The sequence below is a fragment of the Panthera leo genome, chromosome D1 (assembly GCF_018350215.1).
Source record: "Panthera leo isolate Ple1 chromosome D1, P.leo_Ple1_pat1.1, whole genome shotgun sequence".
NCBI classification, from domain to species: Eukaryota; Metazoa; Chordata; class Mammalia; order Carnivora; family Felidae; genus Panthera; species Panthera leo.
Window position 1 is genome coordinate 60,391,768 of NC_056688.1, and position 23,721 is coordinate 60,415,488.

The following is a 23,721-nucleotide window of genomic DNA, read 5'->3' on the forward strand; positions in this document are numbered from 1 at the left end:
TAAAAATTTCTTGCTACATATTGCCAATTATACCATCAGCTGTGATGCTCAAGAATTTATATTCCAAAATTGTGAATTTTCATTAATAAAAACTAATTTCCTATGAAAGGAAATCATGGTAGCCTCCAAACTTTCATCCCAAGCAGAGGTAGCATTTGGAGGCCACAGCAAGAAAAATAATTAAATAGGCAACTAGAAATAAGCTAGTATTATGAAATCATTATGTCAAGCCACTAAGGATAAGGGAAAGTGGTAAAGATCACCTGCTTCCCACAGCCTGAGGGTCCTTGTCACAGCTGATCTTGAACATAGCTAGCATCCGAGTTCTGATCTTTTTGGTCTTGGCACCATAGATGATGGGGTTGATCACAGGAGGCAGAAATAGATAGACATCACCCATAAGAACATGCACGATGGGGTCAAGGCTCTTTCCAAAACGGTGAACCACTGAGAGTCCAATGAGAGGAACATAGAAGGCTAAAACCACACCGATGTGTGACATACAGGTTCCAAAAGCCTTGGCCCGCTCTGACTTGGAAGGCAGTTGTAGAACTGTTCGTATAATCAGAAAATAGGACAAGGAGATGAAGAGGACATCCACACCCATAACCAGCAGAATGGCAGTAAGACCATAGACCTCATTGGGCAATGTGTCTGCATAGGCCAACTTCATCATATCCTGGTGCACGCAATAGGAGTGTGAGAGCACATTGGAGTGGCAGAAGGCCAGCCGCTTGATGAGCAGAGGCAGTGGGATAAAGAAGAGGGATCCACGGACCACGGCCACCATGCCAATCTGGGCTGTTACTGTATTGTTGAGTACTGCTGCGTGGCGTAGTGGGTGACAGATGGCTATATAACGGTCAAAGGCCATGGCCAGCAGGATGGTGGACTCAATAGCTGAGAGGGCATGAATAAAAAACATCTGGGCAATGCAGGCATCATAGGTAATCTCCCGGGAATCAAACCAGAAGAGGGCAAGGATCTTGGGCATGGTGGATGTGGACAATGCCAGGTCAATGGCTGCCAACATGCAGAGAAAGAGGTACATGGGAGCATGCAGGCTGCGCTCCGTCCTTACGATGAACACCACGATGCAGTTTCCAAACACTGCTACGGCATACATTGAAAGCAGGGGGAAGCCGATCCAGAAATGGGCTTCTTCTAATCCGGGGATACCAATGAGTACAAAGGTGGCATGTGTGAAGTTGCAGGAACTCATAGCTGGCACCGAGTAGGGGGCACTGGAGAGGGTGAGGTCACACTGGCAGCCAGCTAGCCTGCAAGGACATGGAGCACAATCAGAGAGGCCAGCCCTGGAATCCTGGAAACTGAATGTTTCTCAGCTCTCCCTCTCCTACTGTCTCCTCCCACTCTTCCAAGCCATTTACACTCTTTCATAAGCTCTAAAGTCCTCTTCCAAAGGGAAAATGGTAGTTAAAATTCATTTATCAGGGAGCCTGAGGTGGCTCAGTTGGTTGAGCGTTTGACTTTGGCTCAGGTCATGATCTCACAGTTGGCGATTTCGAATCCCACATCAGGCTCACTGTTGTCAGTGGAGAGTCCGCTTTTGATCCTCTGTTTCCCTTTCTCTCTGTCCCTGTCCTATTCGTGCTTTCTCTCTCAAAAATAAACATAAAAAAATTCATTTATCAGTTACTATTCCCAAGGTCCGTTTACATTTTTTAAAGGGAACCTGGGGAGAACAATGCTTATCCCAAAATGTATCCTTTCCAAATTCCTTCAGACTCCTGGCCCACACCTTCATTGTCTGGATACTGGGTGGTCCTTTTTTCAGATAAGTGTTAACAGATACCCTATTGGGAACCCCTTTACAGGTGTGTTGTCCTTCCCTTCCTTTCCTTCAATTGTTCATTCATTTTATAAGCATCTACTTATATGATCTACTATGTACAAGGCAATTTTCTAGATGCTCATGACACAGAGATAAAAGACACATCTTTTGCCCTTCAGATGCCTTGTCTATGGTGGAAGATAGACAAGTAACAAAATTATTAGAATTTTGGGATAAGTGTTAGCATAAAGTGTGCATTTAATGCATGGGAGGGGAAGAGAAATGATCCTTTTGTTTTTAAACATTAAGTAGGAATTAGAGAAGGGATTAATGGGTATACCAAGACAATGGGGATAGGTTTTGGGGTTTTTTTTTTTTTCCTTCAGACTTCCAGGATTTTAGGTCCCTAGGTCTAAGGCCAGCAAGGGAAGAAAGAAACACAAAAACAGGAATTTTCTAAAAATGAAAAAAAAAAAAAAAAAACCACTAAGGAAAAGAGGCCCACAAGTCAATCTATTGAGGAAAATAAGGAAACTCCTTTGGGAGTAGTTCCCTCCACTGACTTATCTGGGGATGAAGGTCCTGGCTTCCAGCAGATCAGGGTATGTAGCCTCCAACAGATCCTAGCTGCCTGGCATTGTCCCTTGTGAAGGCTCTTCTCTCTATTCCTGGCTGATGTGTTTCTCCACATAAGACAGCTGCCTCCAAGGCCATATTCCTTACCCCAAGGAGATCTTAGGTTGAGTCCTAACACTCCTGGAGCTTTGTCTTTTTTGGAACCTCTGCCAACAAGTCATTCATATTAGGGGAAGCTTTTTGCTTTTGGAAGCCCTGTCCTGACTCCCACTGGCTCTGCCCCTGCCCTCCCACCCACACACCTGGGCTTTGACCTCATCAAACAGTTTCCCCTGCTAGGCTCCCTAGGTGCCCTGGTTTTTAGAGCTAATTGTTTCTAAAAAGCCAAAGGCTTGGCTTCAAGAGGTAGGGCCTCTGAATCTTGGGAAACTCTGCAGGTGTCTTCATCAGTGATAGTTAGGTAAACCTGTTCATCTTCTCAGGATTCTTCTTCACTCCTAATCTGAGTCCTTACTGCAACTGGGAGTCTCTCTTTTATTTGGCTTTAAGGGGGAGGGTTTGGAGACCAGCAGTCTTAAAATATCGTGTGATAAAATGGGAACTAAAAGATGTGACTTGGATTATCCTCATTGTGGATAAGCAAGGGAGAACAAATTCAAGTCAAAGGTCACAAAATTCTCAAGTCAAAGATCACAAATTCATACCTCTGACCACTATTTTCTCTTCTCCCTATCCTCAGATCTTATGCAAAGACATAATAGCTACTCTCCTTGGCAAATATGAAATCCTAAACTTAGCCCCAAGCTTCTGAATGAAAAGACCTTTTCATAGACAGATAATTGCATCCTTCAATGAGATGAAAGATAGCTTATGTCTTGTATCCATCCAGTCATCTATGTATCTATCATAGGTAGCTTGGGGTGGGAGATTCAGAAATCGAAACAAGTCAGGCTGAAAAGTATGGGTAATGCTAAGGAAACTTCCCTGGAGGGAGGCCAGCTCATTGGACCTTGGTTTCCAAGAGAAATGGGGCCCCAAATGAAGGAAAAGTCATGGAGGGGGAGTAGGGGGAACACAGTAATGTATTTCCCCTTTCCCAAAGCCTCTTGCACATGTTACTATGTGAGTACCCACAGATATAAGGGTCTCTGTTGGCCACAGAGTTGGATCGTTTCCTGACTCCTCTTTCCGCAGGGCATCTTTTCTGCTTTGCAGGTAACAGTCTAAGACTTTGAACCATTATCTTGTCTCCCCAGTTACCTATCCCAGAAGACCTCATGTCTCTCTCCCATGTTGTCTGGCCTTCTGCCTAAAGTGACCTCTGTCTAGGACCAATTTCAGCTTCTCTTTGGGTCTGAATGTGGCTGTTGCATTCACTTTTACTTGCCTTTCTGGACTGTCAGCCAGTGCTCTGGGACATTTCTTCTCGGCCCATGAAGATGTGGGTTGGACAAAGGGGCTTTCCCCTCCTTCCATGAGACCATTATGGTGTCCTCAAGGTCTCTTAGGATGGCAGGAATTTTGGCTTCCTGACCCCAGGCGAGAGTGCACTCACTTGAAAACCATGCAGTCCTACTGAGAGAGAGCGCAGCTGGAGCTGGCTCTCCCTTTCACAGGCCTATTTATAGCACTGCCTAGGAGGCCCAAGGGGACAGACTGTGGGAGTATGAACTGAGGCCCCTGGGGCTTGGCAGGCAGGGGACAGTATCTCCATGTCCATGTGGGTGTCACAGGATCTCAGGATCTACATAAGAGTGAAAACATATGGTACCTGTCTTTCTCTGTATGACTTATTTCACTTAGCATAACACTCTCCAGTTCCATCCCACTGTTTTAGGTGTGTGTATGAGGGGAGGTGATCACAAGAGGGCACTGACTCTTCCGTCACTCCCACACTTACACATATAGGACTTTAGACAATCTATCTGCACTCTTCCAAATAACTCAAATTTCCCCAGTTAACAACAGAGGTTAGAGCGTTTCCTCATTAGCCACTTTCTAGACATGACAGGCAATATGGATCTATAGTTATGTCCCTGGGCTCTAGGAGTTCACATCCTCTTTAAAAGCCAAGATGGGTACACAAAACCAGTAATTTCCATAAGTCAAAATAAGGGCGTGTACTTCTTCAGATTTTCATTCCCAGCTTTTCTTTCAGTTGATGAAATAGACCTTGAAGTAGGGAAGCCACTCTATTGCACCTGTGTTAGGTGCACACATAAGGCATGGATGAGATAAAGGCTCTTTGCCTTGGTTGCAGAGTTATTCGTGATAATACTGGTTGGAGAACTAGGTATGCTGATTCTTTATTCATTCACATTTAATGAATATTTATCAGGGGTCTACAATGTAATAAGATATACAAAATTCTTTTTTAAAAGTCCACCCTCATGAATTATACATCCTGGTAAGAGGGACACATGGTACATGGTTATTATGTGAAACTAAATAGTTTCTTCTTATAACTACCTAAAGAGAAAAAAAAAAGTGAAGAAGAGAATAGGTAAATATTAGGGTGGAAAGTTGAAATTTAAAAAAAAATTTAACATTTATTTATTTTTGAGGGACAAAGAGAGACAGAGCATGAGCACGGGAGGGGCAGAGAGAGAGAGGGAGACACAGATCTGAAGCAGGCTTCAGGCTCTGAGCTGTCAGCCCAGAGCTCGATGTGGGGCTCGAACTCATGGACCACAAGATCATGACCTGAGCAGAAGTCCGATGCTTAACCAACTGAGCCACCCAGGTGCCCCTGAAAGTTGAAAAAACTGTTTGAGAACAGTTTCTTCAGAAAGAGGGTGAAGGGATGCACAAAAAGGCACTGAGCTCCTGGACCACTAGACCACCAGAAATGAAAGTTGAAATTTTAAATGAAGTTGTTGGGGGAATATCTCACAAAATGGAGACATTTGAGGAGAAGCCTGGAGAGAGTGAGAAATATATCCATGGAGATCTCTGAGGAAGGCTATCTGAGGAAGAAGAACAGACGCTACAAAGCTGAGAGAGAAGTGTATCTGGGAGTTTAGAATAACAAGGAGGCCAGTGTGTCTGAGCAGAGAGAACAAAGAGGAGAGCAATAGGGAGATAGGATCAGATAATAGGGAATTGGATCATATAGGACTTTATAGGACTTTTTATAGGACAGTTAAGTATTTTTACTTATAGTATGAATTCAGGTAGCTACAATAGCAGCTATGTGTATACTACTCACCTCAGCTTTCAGGAACTTTTCTAATTCATTATGAGCTTGTCTACCTTGGTCAGAGGTGACATTTGCTCTTCAAACCACCTATTCCCAAATTGTCCGAATTACCCACTTCCTAGTGATAAAAGCTTCCAAGTTTCCAGGATTGTTGGATAGTGGGACTGTCCATAGGTTAGTGTGTATGTAGGGAGTGATGAGGTAGGGGAGAAATACTGTAGAAGTACTATGATCATCTTGGCTATCTGGTTTTTTAGACTGACGTTCCTTCTCATTCTGATTTTTAGGACTCTGTGTACCTCATCATTCTTCTCTATGTTTCCCTTCCTCTTCCCCCACAAACAAATAAATATCAAGTCTGTAAATGTACATCATCTGAACTTTTTCACTTCTTTCCAACAGTGAATGAATGAGTCATAGTCCCTGGTCATAGGAAGTGGGCACAGAATCTATGGTGAGGAAGTAGTTACAGTAGGGTCTGAAAAGGGATGTCCTGAGAAAGAGGCACAAAGTTCTGCAGAAGCACCTGGAAAGGACACCAGATGGACTTGAGAAGTCAGGAAATGCCTTTGAGATTAAGTCACTTCTATTCTAAGTCAGGAGAAGGGAGATAGTGAGGGTGCTACAGAGGGAGGTAACAGCTTGTGCAAAGGGTTGTAAGTGACCCAGAGCAATCACAGCTAAGAAATGCAAGTGGTTTGTTGTGCCTGCAGCCCTGAACAGAGGGCAGGTGATGAGGCTTGAGACCTAAATAGAGCCAGGTCATCCAGGGTTGTTATTATTTTATTATGTGGCAGACCCTAGTTTGGAGTCTGGAAGACAGAATGAATGAAACAAAGTTCTTATTCTCAAAGACCTTACCTTGTAATAGGGAAACTAGAGAATAAATAACTATTTTGGTGGGGGAGAGGAATACCAGGGATTAAAAACAAAATAGGTAATGAAGAGAGTGAATGTAGACAGGAATTGCGTGAGTGTTGTTGTTGTTGTTATTTTTAATGTCAAGGGCCCTGTAGTAAGGTAACTTAGGCAGAGACCTGCATGAGTTGAGGCAGTAAGCCATGAGGGTGTTTGGGGAAGAACATTCCAAGTAGGGAGGACAGAAAGTGAGAAGTTCGATGTTGAAGTATGGTTGGTGGGTTTAAGGAAATATTTGGAGGCTAGTGCAGGTATAGTAGAATGAATAAAGGGGAGAGTAGTAGGAGATGAAATTGGGATGGTACAGGGGAGTTAAATCATATAGATCCTCATGAGATATTATAATGACTGTGAATTTTCCCTGGATAAGACACTGGGATATGTTGAACAGAGGAAGTGGTATGATCTTTTTTATGCATTAAAATAATCACTCTAGGGGTGCCTGGGTAGCTCAGTCAGTTGAGTGCCTGACTCTGGATTTTGGCTCAGGTCATGATCCCAGGGTTGTGAGATTGAGCCCTGTGCTGGGCCCCACACTGAGTGTGGAGCCTGCTTGGGGTTCTTTCTCTCTCTCTCTCTCTCTCTCTCTCTCTCTCTCTCTCTGTCCCCCTCCCCTGCTTATGCATTCTCTCTCTCTAAAATTAAAAAAAAATCACTCTAGGGGCACCTGGGTGGCTCAATCGGTTGGGCACCTGACTTCAGCTCAGGTCATGATCTCACAGTCTGTGAGTTCGAGCCCTGCGTTGGGCTCTGTGCTGATAGCTCAGAGCCTGGAGCCTGCTTCAGATTCTGTGTCTCCTTCTCTCTGCTCCTCCCCTGCTCATGCTCTGTCTGTTTCTGTCTCAAAAATAAATAAAAACATTAAAAAAATGGAAAAAAATCACTCTAACTACCATGGGGAAAATAGATAGTAAAGCAAAAGTGGTGGGGTGCCCGGTGGCACAGTTGGTTAGGCATCTGACTCTTGATTTTGGCTCAGGTCATGATCTCACTGTAAATTCAAACCCTAAGTCAGGCTCTGTGCTGACAGTGTGGAGCCTGCTTGGGATTCTTTGTCTCCCTCTCTCTCTGCCCCTCCTCTGCTGTCTCTCTCAAAAGTAAATAAATAAACATTTTTTCAAAAAATCAAAAGTGCTGAAGAAAGATCTACCAGGAGACTATTATATTTCAGGTCCAGGATAATGTTGGCTTGGAACATGGTGGTAGCATCAGAGATGGTTTAAAGAAGCTAGATTCCAGGTATCCATATGTGGAATATCTGAAAGAAAGAGTCATCAGCATTTGCTGATAGTTTGGATGTGGAGTGGGAAAGACAGGTGTCAGAAATAGCTCCAAGAGTTCTATATCAGCAACATGAAAAATAGAATTTCTCAGGGAAGATGTGGTTATGTGAATATTAGGATATGGTTTTGGGCATGATAATCTGAGATGACTGTTAAACATTTTAGTAGGAGTACTGATATATAGCATATGAGTCTGGACTATAAATATTAGTTTGGGATTTGCCAGCATGTCGATGGTATTTAAAGCCATGATGCTAGATGAGATAACCAAAAATGGGAATATAACAGAGAAAATCAGGTCTGAGAACAAAATCCTGGAACTTTCCAGCATACAAAGATCAGGGAAGTGAAGACCAACAATAATTGAGACTGAAAATGTTATTGTCAAACATACTGAGAATTTTCACACCATCCTTTTTATTATAGTACTGTTGTCACCTAATAAACTTCCTGTAGATATGACGGACTACTCCTTCCTTGCTGGAACTGATACCACCTTAAGGGGCCAACTTTACCGAATGATATCAATGTGTCATTGAAACGTGCTGTAAATATTTGAGAATTAATGGACATACCCAGGTTGGAAAAAATAATTAACTTGTTGGATTAAGCCTTTATATTAAGCATATGGCCACAAATTGAACATTTCCAAGTAAATGATACAAAGTGAAATTCATTTGCAGTTCTTAGTCATTTTTCAGTTTCTGCTGGAGCAGAAAGTTGGTGGAAAGCAAAGAGAAATTCTGGAATATGTTTAGTTGGGAAAGAACAATCGGGTAGAAATACATTTGTACTTTTCAGGTTTGAAAATTCTATTTTGGGGTTTTTCTCCATAATGTGGTTGAAAATTTCTAGAGGATAGAGTTGTGGGGTTTTTTGTTTGTTATTTGTCTGTTTATTTGTTTTGCTTCTTTATGTCACCCAAATACAAATTACATGGACTCATATATATATATATATATATATATATATATATATATGTAATATATATATATAATATATATATACAAATACAAATTACATGGACTCATATATATATATAATTATATATATATAATATATATATAATATAATCACATGTATGTGTATATATAATTATATATGTATTATATTATTATAGGTAAAAATATAGTTGAAGTTAGGAGTGTTGGGGACCCTGGAGTCAGTTTGCATGCATGTGAAGTATGCTCTGTTGTTTATGAGATGTTTAAGCAAGTAACTTAACATTTTTGTGCCTCAGTTTTTTCATTGATCAAAGAAATAACTACCTTATAATGTTGTTTTAGATGTGTTAATAAATGTAAAAAAACACTAAGAACCATGACTAGTCAAAAGAAATAATGTTCGTAAAAATTATTTTTTTAAGTTTATTAGAGAGAGAGAGAGTGGGGGAGGGGCAGAGAGAGAGAGAGAGAGAGAGAGAGAGAGGGAGAGTCACAAGCAGGCTGTGCACTGTCAGTACAGAGCCTGATGTGGGGCTTGAACTCAGTAATTGCAAGATCATGACCTGAGCTGAAAGCAAGAGTCAATCGCTTAACTGACTGAGTCACCCAGGTGCCCCTGTTAGTAAAAATTATTATTACAGTTAAGAAAATACTACCTATTTCTCATAAAGGAGTGGCTTTCTCATAATGTGTCATTCTAACTGCTATAAAGAGGACCAAGTAAGAAGATATAGTCTGTTGGCAGGATAAACAGTTTAGAACAAACAGTGGTGGGTAGGAGAAATTCTAGACTTAGGACTTTACACTATTCATCCTTTCTATCTTCAAGTCTCTGTCTCCTCATCTGTAAAATAAAGGGTCAAGGTAGCTGATGTTTTACATATATTCCAGATTTAATTTTAAATTTTTGTTTCATGATCACAAGTTTTGTTTTTAAATTCATAACGTAGACCACTAGAATTCTATGATTCTATGTATCTTTGGAATGGAGAATTTTTATCATAGCTCTGTGTATCTGTTTGGTCTTCACACTATAGATGAAGGAGTTCATTACAGGAGGGATCAGGAGGTAGGTGTTAGCAATCATTGTATGAACATAGGCTGGGGCTCATTTCCCAAATCTGTGAACAAAGGACAGACTGATCAATGGAAAATAGAAAATAGCAGCAGTCCCAATATGGGAAATACATGTGCTGAAGGCTTTCTTCCTCTCTTCTGGGGATGCAATGCTGAGGACAGTCTTAATAATCAAAATGTAAGAAAGGAGGATGAGGATTGAGTCAACACCAACAGTAGAGATCATGGTAGTCAACCCAACTGCATTGTTGATCCTAGTGTCTGTGCACGAGAGCTTCATCACATCAGGGTGGAAGCAGTAGGAGTGGTGGAGCACATGGCTGTGGCAGAAGGACAGTCTTTTAAGAAGAGCTACCATTGGTGTTAGCATTAGTGTCCCCCTGATGACAGTTGCCACTCCACTTTGAGCTATTCTGGAATCAGTTAAAATGGTGGCATACCTGAGTGGATTAGAGATGGCCACAAAACGATCAAAGGTCATGGCCAACAACACTGAAGATTCCATGACAGTGAAGAGTTTAATAGAGAACATCTGTGACAAGAAGGCATTAAAGCTGATCTCCCTGGCATCAAACCAGAATATACCCAACATGGTGACCAGGGTAGATATGGACAGGCCGAGGTCAGTGGTGGACAGCATGGAGAAGAAATAATACATGGGTTCGTGGAGGCTGGGCTGAGTGACAATGGCAAAGAGAATCAGGCTATTTCCTGAGAGGGCGGTTATGTAGAGAAAGCAGAAAGGAATGGAGATCCAGGTGTGGAAGACTTCCAGCCCAGGAACACCAGTTAGCAGGAAAGTGATGGACGTAGATGTGATATTCTGGAAGTTTGACATGCTGGATTAAAAATACAGAGTTCCAAGATGAAACTCTGAAACAACAACAACTATATTTTTTGTATTAATCTAATTATAAATAATGTTATCAATCAAAAACAAACCAAAGATGAATATTTATATACTATGTAAAAGTGAATTACTCACTTAAATTAATAAAGGAATTGTAAGATTTCAACTTCTGTAGTAGGTATCATTCTTGTATGTGTCCCAGACCATCATTTTTATGTCCTGGAACCCTTTGTTGGTAGTTATGTTTATACTATGTGACCCTTTCCCTCACTTGTCTAGCCAGAGATGACTAGACTAAGTGAAGACACCCTACTAAACATAGGTCAATAATATTTCATCCTTTCTGGACTTCCAAATGTGATAAAGAGGTAGCAGTTTAGTTTTTCTGTGTAGTTGGCATCAGAGAAAAATAGACTGGGACTGTTGGAACAACGATAGTACATCAGCCTTAAGTATAGGAAACAGATAAGCTTACAATTTGGGAAGCCAGAAAATATTGAGAAAGAGATGGTTATGATACAAAGCAACACATATGAAATAATAATAAATGGCTTAGGCACTGGGTGCAGTCATGTGCAGATATCTATGGTATCTAATCTTTAAATTGACTTTTGCAGTATAACATCTGGTGTTTCATTTGGGTAATGGAGTTAGAACACAGATCTACCACCATAGAGACAGAGGCCTCTGCCCCCCATATGGTATAGCATGCTGCCTTATTCAAATATATTTCTGTCTTCAATCTGCCTGAAGACTAGCTGTTTTACATTCTGTTAAGACGTACTTCTCAGGAGATATTTAATAGAATTTTACTATTTTGCTTTGGAAGAAAAGATACAACTTTACTGTGAACATTGCATTTCTTTTTTCATTGAGTACAGAATTGCAGGCTAGTCAGATGGGCATGTATGAGTTGGAAGAGGGGGTCTTGGGAAAACAGACATTAGGGCTATGACTGGAGAGGGTTCAATCAGTAAGGTAACTGGTTGTCAGGGGAACCTAAGTGTTTCCCAACCACTCAAGTTCACCCAGATAAAGTGCCTCAAGGATTCCCTAAAGAAATCTTAGTTTTAAAAATTGGGAACTTTTAAAAATTGAGATCAATGAAAAATTAGAGGAAAAAGAAATGCTAAGTTACATGAATTGACCCAAAAAGTGAACTATAACTTTAGACTACAGTTTAGAGTCGTGAGAATATCCTCAGGGAACCAATGAAATCACTGTCAGAAATGTATTATACAACCTCTTAATAGAAATAAAAGTTGACAGAAAGGGAATATTCATTAAGAAAGGGGACATTTTGGGGCGCCTGGGTGGCTCAGTCGGTTGAGCGTCCGACTTCGGCTCAGGTCACGATCTCACGGTTCGTGAGTTCGAGCCCCGCCGTTGGGCTCTGGGCTGATGGCTCAGAGCCTGGAGCCTGCTTCCGATTCTGTGTCTCCCTCTCTCTGTCCCTCCCCCGTTCATGCTCTGTCTCTCTCTGTCCCAAAAATAAATAAACGTTAAAAAAAAAATTAAAAAAAAAATAATGAAAAAAAAAAGGGAACATTTTCTTTTTGACACTGCTTCCAATGACTGTTTATTGAGTGTCATAATACAACCAACATTACACAGAAGTGAAATGGATACAGATTTGTTCACCTGGCATGCATTTCAGTTAATTGTGAAATTTTGAAAGTTAACAAGTTTACCAAATTTGTGGTTTAACAAATTCTATTAGCACTTTTCGTAAATACATTGATTTCTGAAAAACATTCTTAGTAACTCTATTTAGCTTTTAAAAAATATGTATTGATCAGAATGGCAATCTAAAAATCTACTTGTTAAATGAATAGTACTTGTGATCATTTTATTTTAAATTATTATTATTATTATTATTATCTCATTTTCCACAAGTCCTTGACCTGTGTATTTACTATTAATTTCCAGAACGCAGGTCTCAGTTTTTGACATTAGCAACTTCCTGGGGTCCATGGGAGCTAGGGTAATTATGAAAAAGGGAACAGTTCAATTGTGTATAAAAGGTTTGGGGTATCTGGAGAAGGCTTCTCAGGAAAATAAGTGATTGAAAGATTGCTATGCTTTCTGTAAGTAGAAAGGAAGTGTTCAATCAAAGCTTTTAGAATGGTATATGTGGAAGTGTTGAGCCAGAATGAATCTATAATATCTCTTCCTTTGCTCATGACTTACACTCTCAGGGACATTAACTGAGCACCTACTTTATGCATAGTGTGGTGTTAGAAACCAACAAAACCTCTCTTAAAGAATTTAAAATCAAGTGAGGGAGAAATAATAGCACTGTTGATAAATAACTTCACCATCTAGTGTATAGTGGTGAATAACAAAGAGGGTTATGGAGGTGCAGAACACCTCCATATGTGTCACTCAAGTCTGGCTATTATGAAGACTTTTACAAAGATTATTACTATGACATGCAATGTTTGAGTTGTAACTTTTGTTATTGAGTTCCAGGAAATTTTATAAGAGATCTTTTTTTTTAATTTTAAAATGTTTATTTATTTTTGAGAGAGGGAGAAAGACAGAGCATGAATGGGGGAGGGGCAGAGAAAGAGGGAGACACAGAATCCAAAGCAGGCTCCAGGCTCTGAGCTGTCAGCACAGAGCCCAGTGTGGGGCTCGAACTAACTGTGAGATCATGACCTGAGCTGAAGTCGGACACTCAACTGACTGAGCCACCCAGGCACTCCAAGAGTTCATTTTTAAAAATTGCTATCTGAATAATTTCTCTTTCTTCATTATTTCTCCATGGCTCACTTTACATTATTTTATTAATTCAAACAATTTATTCATTGAACATTTTTGTTCTTCTTGTCAGTTTTTCCCCTTCCCTTTCTTGTTGAGAGATCAGAATAAGAACATAAAGTATAGGCTGAACTAATCTGAGCTGAGTCTGGCAGAGGGAAGAGAACTCCCTCAAATCCCTTCCTTTCCATTGCTCTACAGCTGGTCTTCCTGTACCCTCTCCTCATCCATGCTGGGTGTAGACACAGAAGATTCCTTATTCCTTTTCATAGCCAACAACTCTATTTAAGCTCTTGATCAACCATCATCAACACTTAGTTCATTATAGTATCAAACTGGGAGCTCACTGGGTATTGTTTTAGCACTAAGGATATGAAACAAGAAAAATAACAGTGGTTTAGTGCCTGAGAAAACCAGAGAGGTTGTCAACATCTCATCTTCTTAAGGCTGAAAACTTTATCTTTAATAAGAGCCCAGTGACTCCTGTGAAAATGAAAACTTACCAGTTTTGAACACGTACTACATGCCAGGCACTGTAGTAGGCACACTGCATAATAGGAGGAGTCAAAGAAATACCACTAGCTGTAGAGTAGACAGGATAAGGTATTTCTTTTTTTTTTTTTAATTTTTTTAACGTTTATTTATTTTTTTTTTATTTTTTTTTTAATTTTATTTTTTATTTTTTTTTTATTTTTTAATATATGAAATTTACTGTCAAATTGGTTTCCATACAACACCCAGTGCTCATCCCAAAAGGTGCCCTCCTCAATACCCATCACCCACCCTGCCCTTCCTCCCACCCTGCCCTCCCTCCCACCCCCCATCAACCCTCAGTTTGTTCTCAGTTTTTAACAGTCTCTTATGCTTTGGCTCTCTCCCACTCTAACCTCTTTTTTTTTTTTTTTTTTTCCTTCCCCTCCCCCATGGGTTTCTGTTATGTTTCTCAGGATCCACATAAGAGTGAAACCATATGGTATCTGTCTTTCTCTGTATGGCTTATTTCACTTAGCATCACACTCTCCAGTTCCATCCATGTTGCTACAAAAGGCCATATTTCATTTTTTCTCATTGCCACGTAGTATTCCATTGTGTATATAAACCACAATTTCTTTATCCATTCATCAGTTGATGGACATTTAGGCTCTTTCCATAATTTGGCTATTGTTGAGAGTGCTGCTATAAACATTGGGGTACAGGTGCCCCTATGCATCAGTACTCCTGTATCCCTTGGATAAATTCCTAGCAGTGCTATTGCTGGGTCATAGGGTAGGTCTATTTTTAATTTTCTGAGGAACCTCCACACTGCTTTCCAGAGCGGCTGCACCAATTTGCATTCCCACCAACAGTGCAAGAGGGTTCCTGTTTCTCCACACAGGATAAGGTATTTCTAAGTGATAAGACAGAATAGTGTGGAGTGACAGATTCTGAGTGTGCGTATACATGAATGTGTCTGTGTGTGTCAAGAGGAATTTATTCCAAGAACTCTTAACCAAGAAGATGAATTATAATTGTGTGAAGTTTTGATGGATGAATGTAAGTTTATAAGGATGAAAATGAGGAAAAGGGTGTTCTTGACATACATAACAACATGAACAGAAACTGAATGAAATAATAGCACAGAAAGTTTGTTGGACAACTACAAGAAAATTAAAATTCTGGAGACTTAAAAATGATCCAGGTGACATGGGAGACAAGCTAGAGAAATTCACAGGGCCAGGACATGAATATCTTGCATTCCACAGATAGGAGAAGGAACTTTGGTTTTAGTTGCAGAACATCAAGAGCTAGGCATTTCCAAATATTTTATGAATAAGTAAACAAATCATTCTTCATTTCTTCTCCCTTAACTCCGAGAAAATTCCTTTCCTTCTTTAGTATCTTCAATAGTACCAGTGGCTCCTTTTATGCAGCTTCACTTCAATACTCAACTTATACCCCAAACCATTAATGAAAACTTCCCACACGTTTATATAGATATTTTCAACACATTCAATTCAACTAAGATATATTGACCATCTTTCACAGTTGGCCACTGTGCTTTGCTAGTAAGTGAAATAAAACACAAACCTTGTTTCTCCCTCAAGTTACTGCCTTACCTTTTGCAATGACAAAAATGTTCTTTGAAGGACCATCTGCCTGGCTTTATTTTTCCTTCACCTTCAGTGACAATCTGGGTTCTTTCTCCAGTGACTCAGGAAATTCTCCAACTTATGTCACCAATGACTTTCTATTTTTTTTTTAATATATGAAATTTATTGTCAAATTGGTTTCCACCAATGACTTTCTAAATATCAGGTCCAAATGTTTATTTTCAGATTTGTTTTCCTCTCCCTCATCTCAAATTTTCACAGTTTTTGGCAACTTTTCTTTGAAATGCTCCTTCATTAGCTTCAATGATAGTAATTCTGTAGGTTTTTTAAAAATCTGTTTATCAAACAGTGGTTTTGTTCTTTGTCTTTTCAGTTGTTCTTTAGGAGTCTTTTTCTTTCAAGAAACCCCTGTTCTTTTCTTGCTGTCCAGTATTTTCTCTTTGGAATATCTTAGTTTTTCCCAAGGCTATAAATAGCACTTATATCCAGATGATGCGTAAATCTGAAATCTAATTATAGCTTTTCCTGAGTTCTATAGTTCAAAAGTTAACAGGATCTTTGAAGCCATGGTAAAATGTCTGGGCTGAAATTCGAAGGCAGTAATGAATCATGGAACTAGAGTGAGATGATCAAATAGGCGTTTTGGGAAAACTAACAGGCAGCAGTTTGGAGAACAAGTCAAAGCTCTCTGCTAAGTGCCAGTGAATAAAAGGTGAATAAACTACTTTATCTACCCTTGAGGCATACCCCACCCATTATCTCTCAGACACTTCCACCTCAATATGAGCCAAACAGAACTCATTCCTTTCCCCATTCCAAACATGGTGCTCTCTCTTCTGCCTCATTTATCAGTAAATGACATCAAACTCGAACAAATAATCTAATCAGAGTTACTGCCTTCATACACACACACACACACACACAATCTTCTCCCTCTCATCCCCTATGTGCAAATGTTTTTAAAATATTTATTGATTTTACTTCTAAAATGTCAAAAACTGGAGAATGAGGAGGTTTATGTTTGAAGGCTAAGTAATAGCAATGTGGTTTGTAGTGGGTACTTGAAGTTGCATTTCATTGTGCTTTTCTTAACTGGAAAACTTATCTGTTCATATCAAAGAATAAAGGGGGACTAATAGATATTATTAGGAAGAGGTACCAAAATTCCCCCAAACAACTCTTCATGCTGCCATCACCCTGGAATCTGTTTAATCCATCCTTTCCAATCCATGTACAACCTTCCTTTTCACATGTGAGATATAAGCTATAGTCTCTTAATTTTCCTGCCCTCTCAGATCACAGTGATGCTCTTATTTCGTTGTACTGTTGTGAGCTATAGCTTGTGGCTATATCTTTAGCTGCTGAAACAGACCATATAGCATTATCAATATTGTCCAAGCCATTGCTCATGGCATCACTGTAGCATGTGACTGATCTCGGTTCAGATCCTTGCTTAAACATAACTACTTTTAAGACCCTTTATAACAATAATAATAAAAAAAATTACTCATAACAGCAGCTACCATTTCTTAGAACTTATTTTGTGAATGTTGCAGAGCTAAGCACTTGAGAAACATTCTTTCAATTCTTACTACAACATCATTTGGCAAGTATTATTAAATTCACTTTGATTCCCTTTTCCTGATAACTGAGTATCAGAGGGGTTATGAAACATATTCAGAATCACACACAGCTAATGAATGTCAGACTTGGGGTTTTAAACCCAATTAAAAAAAAACTTCAACACTCCTGCTCCCGAAAACTATTGTTTTGTGTACAAGTAGTATAAACTTTCTTTGATCCAGTTTCTCCATCTAGAAGGTAGACTGTATACAGTGCCTAATACTGTGCTTGGCATGCAGTAGGTGTTCAAAATTAGTACTTTTAAAAAATTTTTAGTAGGAATAATTGGGCTTAGAAATGACTTTCCAACTCCTGACAACCTCTTTGTTTTTCTCAAGCACCAAACCACTAACCATGATAAACATATAAGCACTCTAATAGAGCCATTTGCTTAACAAACCACAGGCTATCCAACGTACGCTGGGCAGAACAAAATGCCCCTTCTTTGCAGGTTTCCTGAGAGTAAATAATTCTATAAATTCTACTGTCCATATCAGCCCACCATCTCACTATCTAATCTAATTCTGCACATTGTGAGGAAATTCTTCCTGTGGATAAGAAAGTTCAGCTTGCCTACAGTCAAACGTTTTCATCGAACAAAATGGTTTTACTTACAGAGTTTCTACAGCAGTTTTGCTGGTCTCTTTTAGGCTCAGAAAGCTGAGGAGGCTTTAGATTCCAGGGGAGGACCAAGTTTATGAGAAGACTTGTTCCAGCCTGGATAGAGACAGGCCCAGAGCTGAGAGGTCTCTTCCTGGCAGTGGTGTCACTCACTGTGTCTCCAGGGTGTGGTGGTTCCCAGAAGACTTCTTTTGCCTTATACAGTCTTTGTCTGTTCCATTATGCAATTACTTATTGTGACTATGTGCTTTTTAGGCTGATGTAATTTTTTTCCTTGTGCCCTTTTATTGAAGTGTTTTTTGTAGAAACAATTTTGAGATATAATTCACAGATCATAAAATTCGCCCGTTTAAAACGTACAAATTCAATAGTTCATAGTAAATTCACAGAGTTGTACCATAAGCATCATCATGGTCTAATTTTAGAAAATTATCATCACTGTAAGAAGAAATCCATGCCGATGGGCAGTCACTCTGAATAGGATTCTAAAAAGTATACTAACTCACTAAAAGTCATCTCCTCTGGTGAGTGTAAATCACACTCCTCTCCATAACTTCTTAGCATCTATTGCTATTCATGGCAGTTCTGTTTCATAAGCCTACCTGTGCTTCTTAGCAGACTCTCTTACAAGTAGGAGAAAACATAATTTACTCATGTATACATACATGCCAGATAATATTGCATAAGAGTGTCCTATATTCCAAACATCATGCTAAGTGCCAGAGATTTAAAAAAGGGGGGGAATACAACATAGTTCTTAGTGTCCAGGGGCTCTTAGTTTAGTTTAGAAATACACAGTTAACTGATAATTACCAATACTGATAATCAATGATAATGTTATCGTAGAGGCATGAACCAAGTGCTTGGAGAATATCATAGGTAGAAATCTCAGTCTACAATTGTGTGTGCAGAAAATAAATAATTTTCTTTTTCATAATTCAATCTATTTTCCGTTTAGAGTCCCAGCCTACTAGCTGGAAGGAAACTAACAACAGTAATTTGGGTTTCTTCCCACTTGTGTTTAAATTTTGTGGATCTTAGATTGTACCAAGGAATTTGAGTATGTGGGTGATGGATCTGGCCAGTGATGCAATCTGATATGAGGTGACATTTGCCCTCTTTAGTCTTGAATAAATAGAGTACCTGCAGATTGCTATAGGCTGTCTGTCTTCTCTACTTATGGCCCCTTTAGATTCTCAGATGTTCCCACCATTTCTGGACCACTCTAGAGCATATGGGTCTTAGACTCCATCCTTGATTTCTGTCTCTTACACTCTGCATATAAACCTGCAAATCCTAATACTTTTGAAACTATAACTGGAATGTAATCACTCTTCATCACCTCCAAAATTTCCTCCCCCTTCTGAGGCACCAGATAATTGGATATCTCTCACTTGGATAATTTCAGTAGTTTCCTAACCATTCTCTCTGCTTCTATCCTTAACTTTCCCTACTACCAAGTCTGTTTCACCACAGACAATATCTTGGCCTGAAATATTTCATTCTTTATAATATAACAACAACATTTTACTATGCATTCTCTGCCTAAGGTATTATGAAATGTTTGTGGTAGAAAAAATAATGGCCCCCAAAGATATCCATCGCCTAATGCCTGGAACCTGTGAATACATTACCTTTACATGGCAGAAGGGATTTTGCAGATGTGATTAAAGTTGAAGAGATGAGATGAGGACATTATCCTAGATTATCTTGGTGGGTTCATTCTAATCACAATATTCCTTAAAAGTGGAGAACCAGAGAGGTGGCAGCATTAAAAGGACTTGATCCACTATTGCTGGCGTTGAAGATGGCAGAGGGAGGGAGACCATGAGCCAAGGAATGTGGGCAGTCTCTAGAAGGAGAAAAGGCAAGGGTATTGATTCTCCCATATGCACTCTAGAATTTAGTCCTGCTGATGCCTTGATTTTAGCTCCGTGAGACTCATGTCAGTCTTCCAGTCTGCACAACTGTAAGATAATAAATTTGATGGAAGAATCCATTATTACTTTGATTTATACAGTTACCAAAGATTAGAGAATTTAAGCAACTTACTTGGGTCTCTCAGTTAATAAGTGTCACAACCACTATTAAAAGCTTGGGCTACTGGAGACCCTTTCAGGTTTTAAAACTCATTCCCTAGAGAATCTTTACATGACCATTCATCGACTACTAATTCCAATTCAGATTGCTCTAAACCTAACAGCATGTGTGCATGTGTATGTGCCAGACTGGATTTTAACATGTTGTCACCTGTGTGTGCTTATATTTTGTGTATGAAGGTTAGTCTTTTATATCTCCTCACATTGAACTTCTTGAGATCATTGGAAACATTTTCTCCACCAGGCTGGGCAAATTCTAGGGCATTGACTGCTTTCCGATCAGTCTCAGAAACTACTTGGGAATGTTTATGTTTATGTATCCCCTGGCCAAAAGAATGTTATTTTTTCTTATAGCAATAGTGTTATAATAACATTATAGTATATTCTGAGCCAGAGCTTGGTGCATGCACATGGAACTGTTGTGCCTGCTGTTAGAGCACTGGCACACATTGTACACCTATTTTCAAAGTATGGTCCATCTCACTGTCCTACACTTGCACCAGTCCAGCAGAACAGTAGCTGGTTATTCAGTTCAGCCTTCCAAAAGTCTGAGCAGAATGCCTCTCAATGAAGTCACATAGCCCCAGGAGTATGTAGTTATCAATATATCAATATCAATACCATTGAACCTGGGAAATACCACAGTCTGTGACATCATTACTGCATATAAATGTTTTCCCAACTTGTTAATCCAAATAGGAAGAGCAGAATTAGAAACAAAAAAAATTGCCATAAGGACTTGCAATAAATATTACATATTGAGTGCCAATGTATTTACTACAGTAAGTAGTAAAATATTCTTGCCTGTCAAATTAGCAAATTTTTATTTGCAAAGTTTTATAAAAAACTTATAATGCACAGTGTTATATTGTTGTGTTATCATGGACTAAATACTGTTTTACAGTAGAACTTTGTGAAAGTGTATTTTCCAGTATATTGTTGGCTTACAATGTCCATAAGATTCTCTTCCTAGAAATTTATCCAAAAAAAAAATAGAGATATGGACAATGCTTTATAGAGAGGAATATTTATTGTGATATTATTCATAGTAGTAAAAATGTAGGTAACAAAAATTCTCAATCACATAGAAATAAGTAAAGCATTTTCTCCAGTCATAGGATACAAGCTTTAAAATTCACACAAGAAGTAGCTGATATGGATGGTCATCCTAAATCAGGAAATGGGAAAGCAGAATTCAGGGCTGGAAGTTTCCTGAAGCAGTAAGCAGTGTAGGTTCTGAAAGAAACAGTCTGAGACAGGAGCAAAAGGCCAGAGACAAATCAGGTAATCTAGGGTTAATGTATCCAAATTATAGAAACAAATTTAAAAAGCAAGGAAAGAATAACAATAATAACAAACACTGGTTGCTGCATCAGTATTTGTGTTTAGAAATGATCTGTTTGCTATTTACCAAAAATATGAAGCTCCTACAACTCCTACTGGCCCTCCATGGTCTGGTGAAAGTTTCATTCTCTTCTCCTGGATTCAGCCATGTTGAATTATTAGTAGTTCTACCCTGTGGATATGGCCAACATTAATGATTCAATTTTAGTCAATAAATAAATGTAGCTCTTTCTTTACTCTATCACCTTCTTCTGGCTATTTCTATTATTCCTATTTATCCCACTCTTCTCTGCTCCCACCATGTTTTATACACACTTCCATCAACATTCTTCATGCATTCATTTATCATTACGAAAATAGTGTATGCATACTATGTGTCTGTTATTGAGCAAGATTTGAGGTTATAATAGTGAACACAATGGATATTGCTCCAGATGTTAAAGAATTTAGTGGAGGATGAAATTAAGTATGTGGGGAGTTACAATACTGTGTTATAGTTACTCTAAAGAAGGAAGATTAATAGAGATTTCTGCTACTAAAGAACCAATAGCATCAGCATCACCTGAAAGCTTGTGAGAAATGCAGGATATCAGATGTACTGAATCATAATATGCATTTTTTTCAAGATACATAAGGGACTCATGTATCTCATTCAAGTTTGAGAAGCACTGATGTAGATCACATGGATATTGAGACCTAGCCCTATAGTCAAGGGAGGCTAATCAAATATAATAGCTAAAATGAGATCTGAGGAAATAAGGATTTCCTGAAAGAAGCTAGGGCTGAGGATAGTAGCATAGAGGGTAGGGAGAGGCAATAATAGCAAATTAGGGAAATGTTGCAGGAACGGTCAACAACATGGTCAATAAAACAGGTGTTTTATTCTAGAGGCAGACTGAACATAATATTGGAGAACTGTAATTCAGGGAAGTTAAAAAATAAACACAAATATAAAACAAAAACAAAGGAAAATAAAACAGTCCACAATATTCGGCTTCCGTTAATTTATCTTAAAATTTTTTAAAATGTTTTATTTAGTTTTGAGAGACAGAGTACAAAGGGGGGAGGGGCAGAGAGAGAGGGAGACAAAATCTGAAGCAGGGTCCATGCTCTGAGCTGTCAGTACAGAGCCCAATGCAGGGATCGAACCCCAAAACTATGAAATCATGACCTGAGCTGAAGTCAGATGCTCAACCAACTGAGCCACCATTAATTTATCTTTAATTTTGAAATAATAAAATCTTAGAAATAGCTATTTTAAGTTCAATGTAAATGTAAATTTTATGTCAATAAAAAATAAAATCTTTTTTGAATTACATTTGAGGCAGAACTTAGGAATCAGTAAACAGCTTACTACTGCCTTGGAGAACAAGGCTCAGAGGTGAGCAAAAGTGGCCCTTGGTTAGGGAGTTGGAGATGAATTCAGTAGGGTTGAAGCAGAGAGGGTGGAAAGACAGTGCTTTTAGGATAGAGCCAAAAGGCCTACAAAGCCAGATTCCTCAGAGATCTGTGAAGCCAGAGGATTGGAAGCAGGGTGACGTCCTTATCAGATTTCTTTTATTACAGTGACTGTCTTACCTGTCAGAAATGTGAACTTCTTGAGGGTAGAGACTACACCTTTTAATTCTTGATATCTGGAGCATAGTATCTGACACATACCAGTCACTAAATAATAATTTATTAAAATTTCTATATTAATGAAAAAGATAATTGTAATGACAGTCAATAATCATAAATATTGACAATTGTTAATAACCTATTATGAGTGAGTACAAAGTGTTCTATGCTAACTTTTCTATAGATTAATATTGGGTCACTTTATTTATTACATGAACTAAATCTATGGAGCAGATACAATTATTATCCCCATGTAAAATTGAAGAAATTGAGTGGAGGTGGTTGCATAATTATCCCATGGTCACACTTTTGATGACAGAGCTAAGTTTTGGATCCTGGCTATCTGGTTCTAAATACTTTGATTTTAACCAGTGCTTGTCAACTCTAAAGGAATAGGTGAATGCAGAGAAGGTATTCAAAATATTCAAGCCTTGGGACACGCCAATTAGAAGAGACACTCTATCAACAGAATGAAGGAGGGTCATTATGCCCTCTGTTTGTGTATCCACTAACCATTAAACTTGGGCTGTTGAATGGTTTAAATCCCTCAGTTTGCACTAGAAAAGAACCTGAAGTTCTCCTAACAGAATACTAGCTCCAGCAGCCCTGTTCATGGACCAAGGCTCTTTAGATTGGAATCCTTAGCATGACCAGCAAGATTTTCACATATATGTCCCTGTAATAGCCTGGGTATCCCCCTTTTGCTTCTGTATCTTGGAAACAACTGTTTGAATTATGCATTTTTCCCATGGAGTCTCAGTCATTTCATGACAAATTTATTCAGGGCTGTGAGGATGTCTGCCCCATCTGTTAAAGTGCTTTCTGCAGGAAGACTAAGTTTCTATATTAGTCCTGAAGATACCTCAAATGGGTAGCTTATTTTCAGATTTTTGATGAACTCCTGGAAAAAACTATGTCTTTC

At 39.0% G+C, this 23,721-nt stretch overlaps 2 protein-coding genes across 2 annotated transcripts; both read right to left on the reverse strand.

The window, feature by feature from the left end:
- Positions 1 to 259: 259 nt before the first annotated feature.
- On the reverse strand, positions 260 to 17,818 carry LOC122200208 (olfactory receptor 51E2). Its single transcript, XM_042905691.1, has 2 exons — positions 17,734 to 17,818; positions 260 to 1,280 (listed from the first exon to the last, which is right to left on the reverse strand). The coding sequence occupies exon 2, from the start codon at positions 1,220 to 1,222 to the stop codon at positions 260 to 262; it is 963 nt and encodes a 320-aa protein (XP_042761625.1). The 5' UTR covers positions 1,223 to 1,280; positions 17,734 to 17,818.
- On the reverse strand, positions 9,686 to 10,630 carry LOC122200209 (olfactory receptor 51F2-like). Its single transcript, XM_042905692.1, is given in 1 exon segment — positions 9,686 to 10,630. A coding segment is annotated over 1 exon segment (945 nt).
- Positions 17,819 to 23,721: the final 5,903 nt, after the last annotated feature.